The 14,275-nt window shown below is 37.9% G+C and overlaps 1 protein-coding gene across 1 annotated transcript in view; it reads right to left on the bottom strand.

Annotated features, from left to right (window-relative positions):
• Nucleotides 1-14,275, bottom strand: part of LOC117399230 (eukaryotic translation initiation factor 3 subunit H) — a 138,985-nt gene that overhangs the window by 81,337 nt on the left and 43,373 nt on the right. The window contains exon 3 of the mRNA XM_033998280.3: nt 9,790-9,946. Coding sequence (XP_033854171.3) covers nt 9,790-9,946 — 157 coding nt within the window. The remainder of the gene's footprint in view (nt 1-9,789; nt 9,947-14,275) is intronic.

Raw genomic sequence — 14,275 nt, 5'->3', positions numbered from 1 at the left:
CAATTAGGAAATAACACTTACTACCCAGGAACAAAAATTGTGTTACATAGTGCTATCGGCATTGCTTAGCTTATCTCATGTGTTCCCCACCTATGTCGATTGCCACTTAGGAAAGTGTGAAAATTGTCCATCACTTGAAGATTTCAAGAGTCATCTACAAATGCTATTTCAAGATAGCCTAGTGGACGCAGGAGTATTGGAAGTGGACTACAACTGACAGATCCACCCTTCAGACAATCAATGAACCTGTCGATCAGTTCATAGAGACTTTCGCAAGCCATCTCCAACGTTTGTCGACATGACTTCATTGCAAAGATGCAGACTGCAAATTATCAACAGCTGAGGGATGAACTCCTTTAAGAAAATGAATTCCAAGTTGTCTGTGATTTTGCAGAAAACTTCACTTTCGTCATGCAAGATGGAGCACAATCACACCATTGGAACAACTCTCAGGCAACCATACATTCTTTTGTTTGCTATTGGCGAGACAAAAGACGGGAATTCTCAGACTCATGACACAGTCGCTGTTTATCGCTTTCAAAAGCATCTTTTGAAGTTCTTGGAGAACAAATTTGGGAGGCACCCGAGAAATCCATTACTTCTGACGGGTGTGCAAAGCAATATAACAACTGTAAAAATGTCCTCAACATTTGCCAGCACATGGAAGACTTTGGCGTGGAACCAGAGTGGAACTTCTTTGCAACATCTCATGGCAAAGGATCCTGTGATGATGTAGGAGGAACCATTAAACGAATGGCAAGAAAAGCCAGTTTGCAGTGTCCATACCATGACCAGATCCAGACTCCACACCAATTGTACAGGTTTGCAGAAGACAACATTCCTGCTCTTGAAGTAGAATACTTGACAATGGCAAGCTGAGCAAGATTTTCTGGAGCAACAATTCCTCAAGGTAAGAACTGTGCCTGGCACACGACATCTCCACTTCTTTCAACCAGTTTCCAAAGCAAAAGTCCTTGTACGACAGTTCTCCCAGTCAACAAAACAAAGAGAAGAATCAATCACAGTCAAACAGGATGTGCTACCATTTGACCAAGTGAAAGGATATGTTACTGTTCAGTATGACAATCACTGGTGGCTCAGGCTGGTGGTGTGTGCTGATCAGAAGAAACGGGAGGCTGAAATTAACTTCCTGCACGATCATTCTGTTTCCCACACCGTCCAGATCAATTTATTGTAGACATGGGGGGTGTGCCGACATCAGTGGAGCAAAGAACTGCAACAGGAAGGGCATACACCCTGAGAGACGAGGAGATGCCAAAGCATGAAAAGCCTTGACAGAGTGGCTACAAAGAAAAAGGGCAACTTCAGCATAGGTGAGTGGTAAATTGTGTTGCATGCAGAAATATAAAGGACAGAGACCTGAAAATGAAATATCTTCATTTCCACCACTTCTAACAATACGTTTTCTTTTCCAGGCTCAGTGATTCATTAGATTTGAAGGGTGGTAATTACAGCTCCTGGAGAAGCATCACTTAAAATACCAAAACATGCACTGACAGAAGTACCACTGGTGGGGACAAAATTAAAAGTGCACAATTCAGTATTGATTTATATTTAATTCACATGATGTTTGTTTGTTTTAGCCAATTGTGTAAATAGGGCACCTTGGTTAATCCATTAATAGCTGTTACAGCTGCACCAGTTCATTGCAGCTTCAATTTAACGTGCAAGTATACTAGATTACAAATAAATATTTTTGTTTAATTGTGTAAGGTGTGTAATCGCTTCACTTAGAATATTCACCTGACACTGCATTCAACTCTGCTGTGCCTCAACCAATGGCAGGCACAAAATGAAACTTGCAGAAAATGTAGATAAGGGTCTAGGATACAATCTATCACAAACTGACAAAAACCCAATGTTACGTGATTTGACCTGGGTGAGGTCAAAGGTCACAGATTCACACAACTTGATCTTGTATTTCACATCAATTTTGATATAATAAATATACCGTCCTATTTGAGAGCTATAAAAACGACACCAACACCAGCTTTCTATGTCAATTATGGAGGAAGTTATGACAGGGTGGGTGTCCAAATAAGGTCAAGCATTGATAACCTGTATCTCTTGAATTAGAGGTCACTCAAGCCTACAATTCACAGTGTAACCATTTCTTCCAAAGACCATATGTGCAAATTTATCAAAAATGAGGTGGTGAAGTGAAAAATTGCCATTTTTTGATATATTTCATATGGAATAACCCAATAATAATAATAATAATAATAATAATAATAATAATAATAATAATAATTTCAAGCCTAACTAATTTACAGGATTTAGTCGTGGAAGTGTTCCAGTTGCGTCACTATTCAGTGGGAGGATAACACACAACATTTAGGCCAAAACTGGGAAACCTTGTTAAGATTTGTTTTCATTTTGACTTTTTATGAAAGTCTTGTTTGAAACTATACCAACCAGACTAGGGCTATCATTGTTGGTTTATTGTAAAATGGTTTGTTTGGTTGTCTAACTCCTGTATTATAAATATTGTGTTACTGGACAGTTTGTTCTAAAAACTGACAGACAGCAAAGACCATGGCATGTTTGAAAAATATCAGACATTAAATACGCTGTGTACAGATATTCCGCCACTAGTCAATTACATTAAGAAACAATTACATTTTTATGCTCTACTACAAACTGGATACTTGGAAGCAATGTCAACATACCTGTTTTGACTATGCATGCATAAAAATGTGCCACAAAGTGCATATATGCACGGAATAACTATGAGCAGTAACAAAGAATTTAAAATGCGCTGCTAGTACTTGATGTCCCAAAAATTCTTTTTTTTTTTTTATTTTATTACCCTAACATCGAAAAAAATTATATGTATTACTTTAAATCCTTCCCCTTTGAACCCATGCATAACCTGCTGCCTCTGAAATACGAATCTATGAATAGAGTTCAGACAACCCTGACCACAAGTCGCCTTTGTTCCCACGGGTTCATTTTGATAAATTTCTTCCATCTAAAAGATGTGACTTTTGACATTCTGGGGCAGATCATAATGCAAAATAGCTATCTGGATATCATAATCATGTCTGTCAGAGTGACCTTTTCTGTCCATTTTAGCATTCTGTACCATGAAAGATCGTTATCTTCAACCCTAACTGCTACAAATATTCTTCAAATCTGCTGTGTTTCCAACTGATTTCCCAACAAAATCCTTCCCAATTACAAGCCGAATGGGGCTCAGGTTATATGCATAGAGTAGCTACAATATAAAGCAAATGCAGTAAAATGCTTAACAATAAAAAGCAACACTAATGACACAGAAAGAAAAAAAAAGACGACTTCTCAAATCTCATAATCCCAGTCAGAAGCGGAAAGGAATTCTAGATTCCTCATATGGTGGGCAGTATTTGTCTTAAAAGGCATAGCTTTGACAAAACAGCAATTTTATCTGTTCTCAAAAGTCATGAAAGACTGCAGTCGTACAGAACTCAGATCACTGGGAAAGGAACACAGAGCGGTAGGCATTTAAGAACCCACTAAACTTCCAAAGCAATGTAGAGGTGCAAACCCAAGGGACATGGTCATAAATACAGAACTGAAAATCCCTGTAAATTACATGCGACATCTCAGCGGATCCATTAAGTATCAATATTGAGATGATCGACAGCCCTCTCTAGTAGAAAACTGTCTGTGGTTTCCTATGCATAATAACCGAGAGGCAGTCGATACAGATGCATTCCTTCAGTTTCAGATATCCCGGGAGAAAAACTACTTTACGGAAGGATTAGGATAACTGTAATCCTGTTAATACTTTAATGCTTCAGTTGACTGGCTTCTATCCTAGTCCTTCTGCAGTCACCAGAACTCAACATATTGCACCTCAGCGGTCCACTAGAAATCAATTTCTTTACACGGTCTCTGCTTCAGTCCAAATGTTGAAACTGGTGAGTAAGCAGCAGAGCTAGTGCATGATATTTTTTCCTGTTATGGAGAAGTCAAATCGACAGTCATGATCACCTGTGGTCTCCCCTCCCCAGGCAATAAAGCTATACTAAAAAGATAGGTAAAATGATATTGTCCCAACTAAAATCAAGGACACTCCTGTAGGAGAGTGGCATTATACTGTATTGCAGTTGTAGTAATTCTATGGATGAATACTAGTGAAATTGGTTGAGCATCATTCAATATTCAGCTTTCAGAAAATCCATTTATTGTGTCCTGCTATCCTGCAACAGCTGCAAGCAAGCAGGATTCATTCATGTACCTTCACCCGCCTGTTGTCTTTTAATAGTAATCAAACTTATCCTCCGCTAGCCTCGCTCATCAGGAAAAAAAATAAAATACATCGTGTCACCAGTGCCTGCCGCTGACCTGTCCTTCACTTTATTCTGTATAATATAATTCTTACTCTTTTGAAGTACATCTACATAACACAGTGCTGCTAGGTTAATTCTTCACATTCCAGGAGACGCGCAACATGAGTGCATAGCTGAAACCACAATGGTAGTAACAGAAATTCCACACCATGACTGTTGGTACACAGTTCGTTACATCGTACGTATTGTGTAAAAGACTGCCAACGAAGTTTCATTACAAATTAGATGATACCACAATATTTCTGCTGAAGGTGACATACATCCAGAGATGGTAAATAAACATGGGAGCAGGCTTACATTGCTTCAGTAGCCAGACTGGTTTGTGGTGTAGTGTTCAACTAATCGCTATCAGTGTACTGCAATCTTGAGCAAGGCACATACTGCTACAGATTCACAACATTATCATATTTATGCTAATCCCAGTGGCTCTGCCCTATCGGTTTCAATTACTGACAATACTCTGCTTGTTGAAATGGTTGGTGTAATCCAGGAATTCCACATGGCCCTTCTATACTGGAGGTTATGTCATAACTTTGCACAGAAGCTTGTGGCTGTTGCTGGTTAGAGACCCAAGAGGCTAAAGGAAGGAACGTTTTTTTTTTTTTTTTGCATAAAATACATGGAGGAGAGTAATGAAATTGCTATTATATACATAATTTAACTATGAATTTGCTTATCCATCGTATTTATATTTGCTTATTTTAGTTTCCATGAAATCCCTTAGTCGTTATACTCTGGTTTTCAAACACCATGGAAATTCATCGGAGAGCATTAGTGGTACACCAGTGTTTTACAGGGATAACCAACTACGTTTACCACTCCACAATTCCATATGCTGTCTCAACTCAAGAAATAAACTGCAAATGTCACCAAAACTGTAATTTTGCCTACATATAAATTAACAAAATTATTATTTTTTTTTATTTATTTATTTATTTATTTTTATTTTATTTTTTAGAAGTAGCTTACTGCATATTGCAGATTAAACTGACAGTGTTATTCCTTTTGGAGATTATCCCTGGGGATATTCCACAAGAAGAGAAAAAAAATGGCTTCCAAGGTAATTAAGTGTCACAATAAGACAATTCACACGTCCTGTAAACTAAAAGGTGAAAGGTTCCATCCATGCAGTAGCTGTAAGAAGTACAAATTAGAAAATTAAAAGCAGGCTTGCGACTTCAACCATTCAAGGTTGATCAAGATCACAGCATCTCTGAATCAATTCCTGCCCTAAAAGCCATGAAATGCCTTTTTAATACAAATTACTTTCTTCCTTCAGCTGACTGCATTCATTTTCAGCATTTCTAAATGTATGGCTGTTCTACTGTAGAAAAAAAATGCATTATTCACACAATACACTTTTATGAAGCACTGAATTAATGGAAAGAGACAAGGCTACCAGTCGTATTTTTATAAAGAACTGGTGAGGTACAAAAGCATTATCCTTCCTCTGCAAAACCAATCAAGGGTTCTTCGCTGCTGGTAAAATTAACCGATTTATCTATAGATATATAGAGCTATATGCATGAAGCACAGAATTCGTGCAAGTGGTTTGAATCCTCTTACACAGGTATTTTAACCAAGTTGGCATTGTTCAGAGAGGACTGTGGTATGCTTTTTCACATTTGTTTATTTTTTCCTTGGCCAAATACTCAACAACTAAAAGGGCATTAAAATATGTCTGTAATCCTCAAAACAAGTCATTTCCAACAGTTACAATTTATTTTTCACGAAGAGATCTTGCATGCGCCACCTGGCCTATAATTCTGTACACATAAATTAAGTGTTTGGTACGTAAATCCAGAAGAAAAAAATACACCTTTGTGATCACACACACACACACACACACACAGACACACACACACACCTTAGTCATGTTTGCTGCTTTTGTTTTATTATTTGAATGAAAATTGGTAGAGGGACAGTCAAATTACTCAATTTACATAGCATAAATCCTTTGGGACACGCAACAGAATATTTTCACTAGGCTTAGGTTTATGGTTAAGGAACAACAACAGTGCTTGAAAATATGTCGCATTTAAATAGTGAAAACATCAAGTACAAGTAATGTACCAGAATTGGATGGTATGATCTGAGCAATGAATTTGTACCCACAATGACACTGGTATTTATTTTCCCCAAAAGGGACACATCATTATAGTTACTATATGTGACTTGTTTCATAGAATTTCAGTATCTTGTCCAACTATGCCACCTACTGGTATGGCCAGGCTTATAACCCATCATAAACCACACAGCTTCACCCCGGGAGCCTGTTTAGCATAAAGCAGTATCATGCACGATCAGACAAGAAGAGGGGAAGATGTGATAAAACAGCTTACCCCACACAAAGATGCAATATTTACACTCAGAAGCAGCCAATTGAAAAGTAATCTACTTCCCTGCCTCTTATTACGCCACCACGGTTACAAAGCTATAATGCCTTGGGCCCCAGCTTCAATAAATCCTATTAAAATCATCTTCAGAACACACACCTCATTATGAACCACAATATGCATGGTTCCCAATGACAGTGTATAATGAGAGAGGAGTGTACATCAAATAGGATTAGAAAGACTGGTTGTGCATGTAGTTCTAAATTGTCCTTATAAAACACAAAAACACAAAGTAGCAGAGTGTCTGAACAGCCCTCTTCAAGTAAAAGCATCTTCGCCTGAACAATTAACTCCTGATCAGCCAGGGCTTCGAGCAGCCTCGTTCCTCCAGTTGGAACTCTAAGTTTTATTTAGTCTTAATAACATAGACACCCCCGTTGTGCCAAATGGCACCACGTGAATCGCCCTTTCTACCATTCGAATAATGTGTTGGCGGGTTCTACATTTTAAGTAGTCCTCTGTCGAGATTTGCCTATTGTTTAAGTGGTTCTTGCTTTTGAAAAATGGCCTCTCGGAGGAGCTACAGGCCCTGGATATTTTAAATAAGGGCTGCTAAATGAAATAAAAATGGACCAGAGCGCCATTTGAGGTTACCTGGTAAATTGTGGTTTGCATATTAGATCTGGTTCAGTGCTGTTACTTTTAATCAGCCAACTGTAGAAAGGATTATGTTTCTAAACCCTAGTTTTACAAACACACACCCCATTTGCTAGTAAATGATTAACCAACCAACTGGCGTTAGCAGAAATACCTCCAAATGAGGGGTCATGCAATTAATCCTCCTTTGCCTTTCAGTGACGAAGAGCCAGAGACTACATGTTTTATTACAGTAAATTGGACTAACGCTATAATTTTACTTTTAATTTATGTTGCCATTTTCCACAGAAGACCTACGCGTTACTGTCTTTCACAGGGCTGCCATGAACACATTTAAAATAAATAAATAAATAAATAAATAAATCTGCCTTTAAAAATTACATGGGATTCTTTATTTTCTACATTTTCTGTAATATGTCAGAACCAAGTTTCATAGAAGAGATATTAAACATTTATCCAGAGATGCCTAGAAGAATTATTTTGATACAATTTAATATTGCAACAACAATGCGAACAAAAAACTAAACGGCAGTGCCTTTGCATGAAAGACACAACTATTAAATTCTAGTGTTTCAAAATGGGCTTGGATGAAAGTTAAAATTTGAAGAATGACATAAAACCAAAAGTCAGGCACAGGATCTCCAAAGTTAGAACAGGAAAAAGCAGGAGGTTAATTTGCAAGGCGGAGAAGCAAAGAAGTGCAATTGGGATGAAGCACCGCAACTGCTTTTCTGTAGATTGCTGCAAATAAAACAGATGAGCTATCCCTTATTTAAGGAGCAACAATTTAATGGTAGACTGTTGGGTATTTAACATTGTGGTTGCAGTAGTCATAGAAGTAATAAATGGTTTTAAAAATAAAAAGGCTGCTACATAATATTTTGCTGGTTGTCAATACAACTAAGCGCAGTGTCTTGCAACATTCAGCAGTAGCTAGCATGCTACTGTATGTTGTATTATTGATCCCTTTATATTATGGTACATTCTGTAACATTTGTAATTAAATGCCATAATAATTCAATGACCCTTCATTGAAATGATGTTGTATTAGTTAATTCAGTCCCTGAACTAAGTACTCAATTTATAAATGAAAAACTAAAAAAGTACAATTTGAGCATGTGATCCAAAACATGCATATTATGCAGTCAGACAATTAGTCTGTACCTTAAACTATTTTAGTAATGTTGCTGCAGAACTCTGCAAGTGTTAATATGGAAGACTAAAAGGAGTTACTGTATTACTCTGAATTTAAGATGCCCTCGAATTTAAGACACAGCCCAAATTTCCCACCCTAAATGCATTTACAAAGATACAACCTGAATTACGCATATGGAGGCAGTTTGCGGCCGTCTGCTATCATACAGAGCATTACAATTAAGTGCTGCTTCTCATTTCCAACATTTTCAATCTGTCTAAGCTGTTACTGTTTGTTAGAAACGCTGAAATTTTAAAAGCTTAGTTTTGAATTTCTCAAGCTGCTAATGATGCTCCTTTGAAAATGGCTGCCTGTACGTCATGGATGATTCGAGATCGGGCAGTAACGTTTTGGTTCGTCTTTTCTCGGCAAACAGTCACGTTGCTGTTTGTGTACTTAGGTAGTCACAGCTTTTGTTGGCAATTTTAATACATGCATCACTATACTGTAATGTAATTTAAGACGCAGGCTATTTTTGATAAGCAAATTCGAAGGAATATGGTAAATCAAAAGTAGTCTACTTAGGGAATGTAACATTAAATCCTACATTTCTTATACTTCTTCCAACTCAAGGCTGTACAATACCAGTTGGTGTGCTTAACAAACACTGTCAGGGTTTGCAGTAAACACGTACTACAAAAGAAAGAAAAAAACACTTCTCCCTCTCTACACTGACTAAATAGTCCTTGTGGGATACTGAAATACAGCATGGCTAGTTTAAAATGGTATTTTTTGTTTTTTATGAACCTTAAAGGTTTAAAAACAAGTTGATGCTACAAGCTTGGGGGGGGGGGGGGGGGGGGGGAATCATGACAAAAATTGGGAACCATATAAAACATGAATGATGCGTGGGTAAGAGAATCTTTTTTAAACCCTTCCGCCAATGGTTTTTTGACAGCACAATGACACCACTGTTTTCATTGCAGTTTTATATTGGATTGTTGCAGGCAATATGCCCCTTGGTGGTTGAATGTTGCAAGGGTGAAAATCTAGCACACACACTTGTTACATGTGGTGTATCTAACCCTTTCATATGCTTCACATTGTCACCAAACAGTGCGGCTGTCTTGGATATATGGTACTAGGAAAAGCCACAGGTTTATCTACAGTTATGATCTGGTGTTTAATTGGTAATTCTGGTCCTGCATGTTAACCAATGCTGACATTCTGTCACTTTAGTGGACAACCCGTTCAAAACAATCTCACAATGTCATCAAGCATCCTCCCAACTTAAATAGCCATTTACCTTCATCAAAGTCGGCATCATCCTCCGTGTGCTGAGGGAAAGGGAAACAGTTGGTGATCTCAAGCCTGTCTTCCACCACCAGTCCTAGCAGCACTCCCTGGACCACTTCATTACCCTGCCCTTCCTCCTGGTAGTGTTTAATGATCTTCAGCACAACCTGCAACAGAACACAATGAGATTTGTTTAGGGGTGGGAGTGCTATTTGGTTAAACTACTGCCCATCACTTCCATTGGCATGCAGGAACCCAAGGTGGAAAAGTACTCATTCCCTCTCCCCCTCTTACAAAATCAGTTTGCAAAACCCTGGGCTCTCATCTCACCATGCTCAATACTGCTTGTTAAAACAGTTTATAAGGACTCCAGGGACAATTAAAGTCTAGCAAGCATGGGGGGAAAACTACAAAATGAAGTCTATTGGATATTTTAAATTTCAAGACCCATCAATGCCTATCAGCAGTGTCAGTTAATTACACTTAAACAAGACACCGAACAGTACTAAAGCAATGAGGAATGATGCATTAGTTGGGAAATAATGGCCACAGGCAAAGACATGTGGGTGTCATGGCGATAAGGATCATGCTAAGTCAAGCACAACAAGGTGGACCCCATTTCAGAGGCCTAATCCATCGAAGTAAACCCAGGCAGAAAGCACTTGATGGCCTTGTTGCTAACAAAGCACTATTGATTTTCGTGTCCAGAGGCACTCGTACTACTGTAATGGATTTCAGCATGACTACAGTGTGAATACGGAATCATATAACCCCCCCGCCCCCGATTTTTCTTTGGCATGTCTACACAAATCACGGGAATGGACTGCGGAGAGGCCATTTTGACAGAACGTTCACCCATGCAACACAGATTATATGATTACTAATTTTCTGAACGATTACTAACGCATATTGTTTCAAATTAAAGTACTACAGAGGTGTTTTGTATAACAAATCATATTATGATTCTTATTGCACAGATCTTGAATATGTAATTTATAAACTGAAGCACATATATTGGTTCAGAATGACATATGGGCAAGGGAGGGAGATAGTGTCCCTACAGTTAAATATTTGAGGAATGTAAACAAATATCTAAAAAGAGTGAACAAAAATTATGCTCAGGATTAACACACATGTACAGTACATCAAAAACATCAACCGGTTACAAAACTTGGACAGACTGAAACAGCTGCATAGTTTATGAAAACACACCCACGTTATAGGCTTGCTGTATTGTACTGTGTGGGGTTTCCAGCAATGGCTTTATTGCTCCTTTAGAAGCAAAATCTCTGCATTTTACTTAGAAATGTTGAGCTGCGCGCCAATGCGGACCAGATCTGCATTCTCATCATTGCTGCAAGTTCCTGGCAAGGACTCCAAGTCACAGTATCCGAGCGCAGAAGGTCAATGCTGTAAAGCATGATGCTTCACAACTTGTGTGGCACTGAACCAGCCCACACAAGCATTTTGAAGAGATAATGAAAAATGTGCATTACATTTTCCATTTAAAGCTAGTAAAGCAAAAAATTAAACAATTTCTTTACCTGTCATTCTGTGCAGCTCTGTGTGCTTCAAGATGTGTTCCAGGGGTTGAACTTGGAAGGGAAGTCAACTTACAAAATGTAATTCCATAACTTCTCTGACAAAGTCCAATCTGCTTCACACAACTCAATTACCAGGGCCAAAACACTGATTAAAACTGGAACACACTGATGCTCCAGTTTAACCTTAAGAACAGCCAGTGACTAGCAAATTATTATTTATTTTTTTATTTTTTTTAATGCTTGATTGTGTGTTTATTTATAAAGCCCAAAATAATTCTCAACTTTTAAAGGACTGTTTTAGTTCATTAAGGCCATAAAACCTGTAAATTGTGCACTTCGTATGTATAGTTTATTTCAGATCACAGGAATTAAACAATTATATGAACAGTGCTAAGAGCACACACATCTGATGTCAATCATAAGTCATGAACCACCTTGTCAGAAAAATTCTCCAATAAGGACCTACGTCATGGGGCTCAACTCTAATCAACATGAGACCTAGACCTATTCCGTGAATAGCAATGCAGTAATGAGACGATTGACATTTAATTATTTCTTAGCAGACGATTTTGCATTTGATGCTTTAATATGTAAAATCTCACAAATCGTCTGTCAAATCAGTAGTCATTATCCAAGTCGAGTCATTAACCCACTGGTAGGTGCCCTGAAGTAAACAGAACTCCACAATCTTGAAACTCACTGTAAACAGCAACCTATTAAAGGCAACCTAAGAAATCCAGTCCAAAACAAAACTATAAAAAAACAAACGTGTCTTCAAAGATTTTGTTTTGCTTATAATGGCATTAATAGCCTCCAGTAGGCAGTATACATGTTATTTCATGCATCAGCAGATCTGTTTTGCTGCTTTGAGGGACACCCAGTGCAGAGGTTTAAGGAAACTAAAATTAAAAGGGACTCCCTTAACTACGATACCATTAATGCAGTTTCTTCTAGTGCTTCAGATTCTACGGGCAGAAATTTGACAGAAAGAACAGGGTGCATTAAAAGATGAGACACTAACAAAATGTAAACGCAGCAACAGTTTTATTATTGTGCAGAACAGGAGAAACCTACAGCACCTTGCTATTTCAGCTGCAGGATAAAACAAAAAAAATGGTGGGCTTGCAATAGAAAGTGCCTTGGCAGTATTTTGACTGTTTTTTCACTTGGACAATTCGTGCCCCTTTTAAGGCTTCCTATGTGTAAATTTAGCCATTTCTTTTTGCAATACTGTACATGCATAAATGCCACCACTTTCTCATTTAGCCTCACCATCAGCAACTACCCAGAATTGATTAGATCTGCTTGTCAAACTCACAATAACACTCTGGTTTCAGGTTCAGTCCTAGAGATAACCTTATGACTAATTTCCAGATTTCATCTAAATTCAAGTTGTAGTAGGAGTACCAGATCCTTGGAACCATTATCAATGCCATGCACAAGAGGACTTTATTTTAAATCCATTGTGCTAAGGTGCAACAAGATCCTTAAAAGTATCCAGACTAAAGTACCAGCATTACACAAGACTGTTACAGTTACCAGTAAACATTAAAAACCTGTTATGTTTCTACAAAATAACTCAATTTTGGAAAAACAAAAACAAACATCTAATCACCTACTGCTTGAAGGTTTTACAAGGACTGGAATTGCAAATATTCAGTGTAGCAGCTACGGTAATTAATACATTTATTTTAGAACAAAATTCGAAAATCTGTTTCCTTGCTTTCTCAGCATTGGTTATAACATTTATGAATGCAGAACAGAAGCTGGTAATGGCTTGGCATTTTGGCTCATTTTTTAAACAATTACAACCAGTACTACACTACACTAGCAATTCCACATGCAGTTCAAAACAGGGTTATAAATTAGGGCTTCTATATATCATTTTTCGGTTCTTATTTTTAGCTATTTTCAAGTTTTCTGTAAACGTTTTTTTCGGGGCTTTCGCTTTTTAAATACGGTGTGAAATTATTTTGGGCATTTTTTTCTGTTAAAATATGTATAGTAGTAACTAGACAGTACTTGCACACTTAAGTTCTTTCCTTTGCTGTCTTCCACAATGAAATCACGGGCACATTCTTCTGGGGTTTTTGTGCATAGGCATTTTTTTGCATTTCGCCACAATTAGCAATTCTGTTTTAAATCCTCTATTTTAACTGTAATACATCTTTAAATTCCATGAACAAGCCTCCATTCCTAATTGTAATGTTGTTTTAATGGGTAAGGGTTGGTCAACGTGAATTGAGTAATCATTTCCAAGTTTTTTCCAGTGTTTATTGGCTATACCGATTTCTGAAAATCAGAAGCCCTAGTTATAATGCTTTAATGCAACTACAGGGCTTTTGCAGCTTTTCATTCTCAACTTGGCTTACAAGTTTGAATCTGTGAACCATCGGGCCATGAGAAGTGTCGAGCTGGATTTACACACTGTGAAGTGTGCAGTCTTTCTCTAAAGAAAATAAAGGGCCAGGTTACAATTAAAGAGTATGAGACTGACCAGTTCAGAAAACATGCAATCTATCTTAACTTGCAATGGCCATCTAAGCCTACTTACCACCCACTGGATTGATGGACTGCGTGTGAAGGTTATTCAAGATTGTAGGCAGCCGTGCCACAATTGCAGTGGGTGCCCTTCTCAATTGCCACATTGCCCATCAAGATGTAAGTCTATTCATAGCAATTATGGCTGCAGAGCCCTTTTTGTTACAGCAACTAGAGATGTACCAAATTAGGAAGTGTTTGGATCCAAACAATAACATGATTACATGACTTGTGTCAAGTCACATCAGCAGGAAAAACACAAACACTATCCTTTCCAGCACATGAATTTCAACCGTCCGTAATAATGCCATCTCATGAAAAAAAGTATAAGGCCTTGCACACAGCAACAACAAAAATTGCAAAACTTGATCATTTTTTCAGGTCAGTAGTTAATGTTTAAGATAACCACTT

Source organism: Acipenser ruthenus, chromosome 4 (genome assembly GCF_902713425.1).
Source record: "Acipenser ruthenus chromosome 4, fAciRut3.2 maternal haplotype, whole genome shotgun sequence".
Lineage (NCBI taxonomy): Eukaryota > Metazoa > Chordata > Actinopteri > Acipenseriformes > Acipenseridae > Acipenser > Acipenser ruthenus.
Note: the sequence above shows the minus strand (reverse complement) of the source record. Positions and strands in the feature narration are given on the sequence as shown.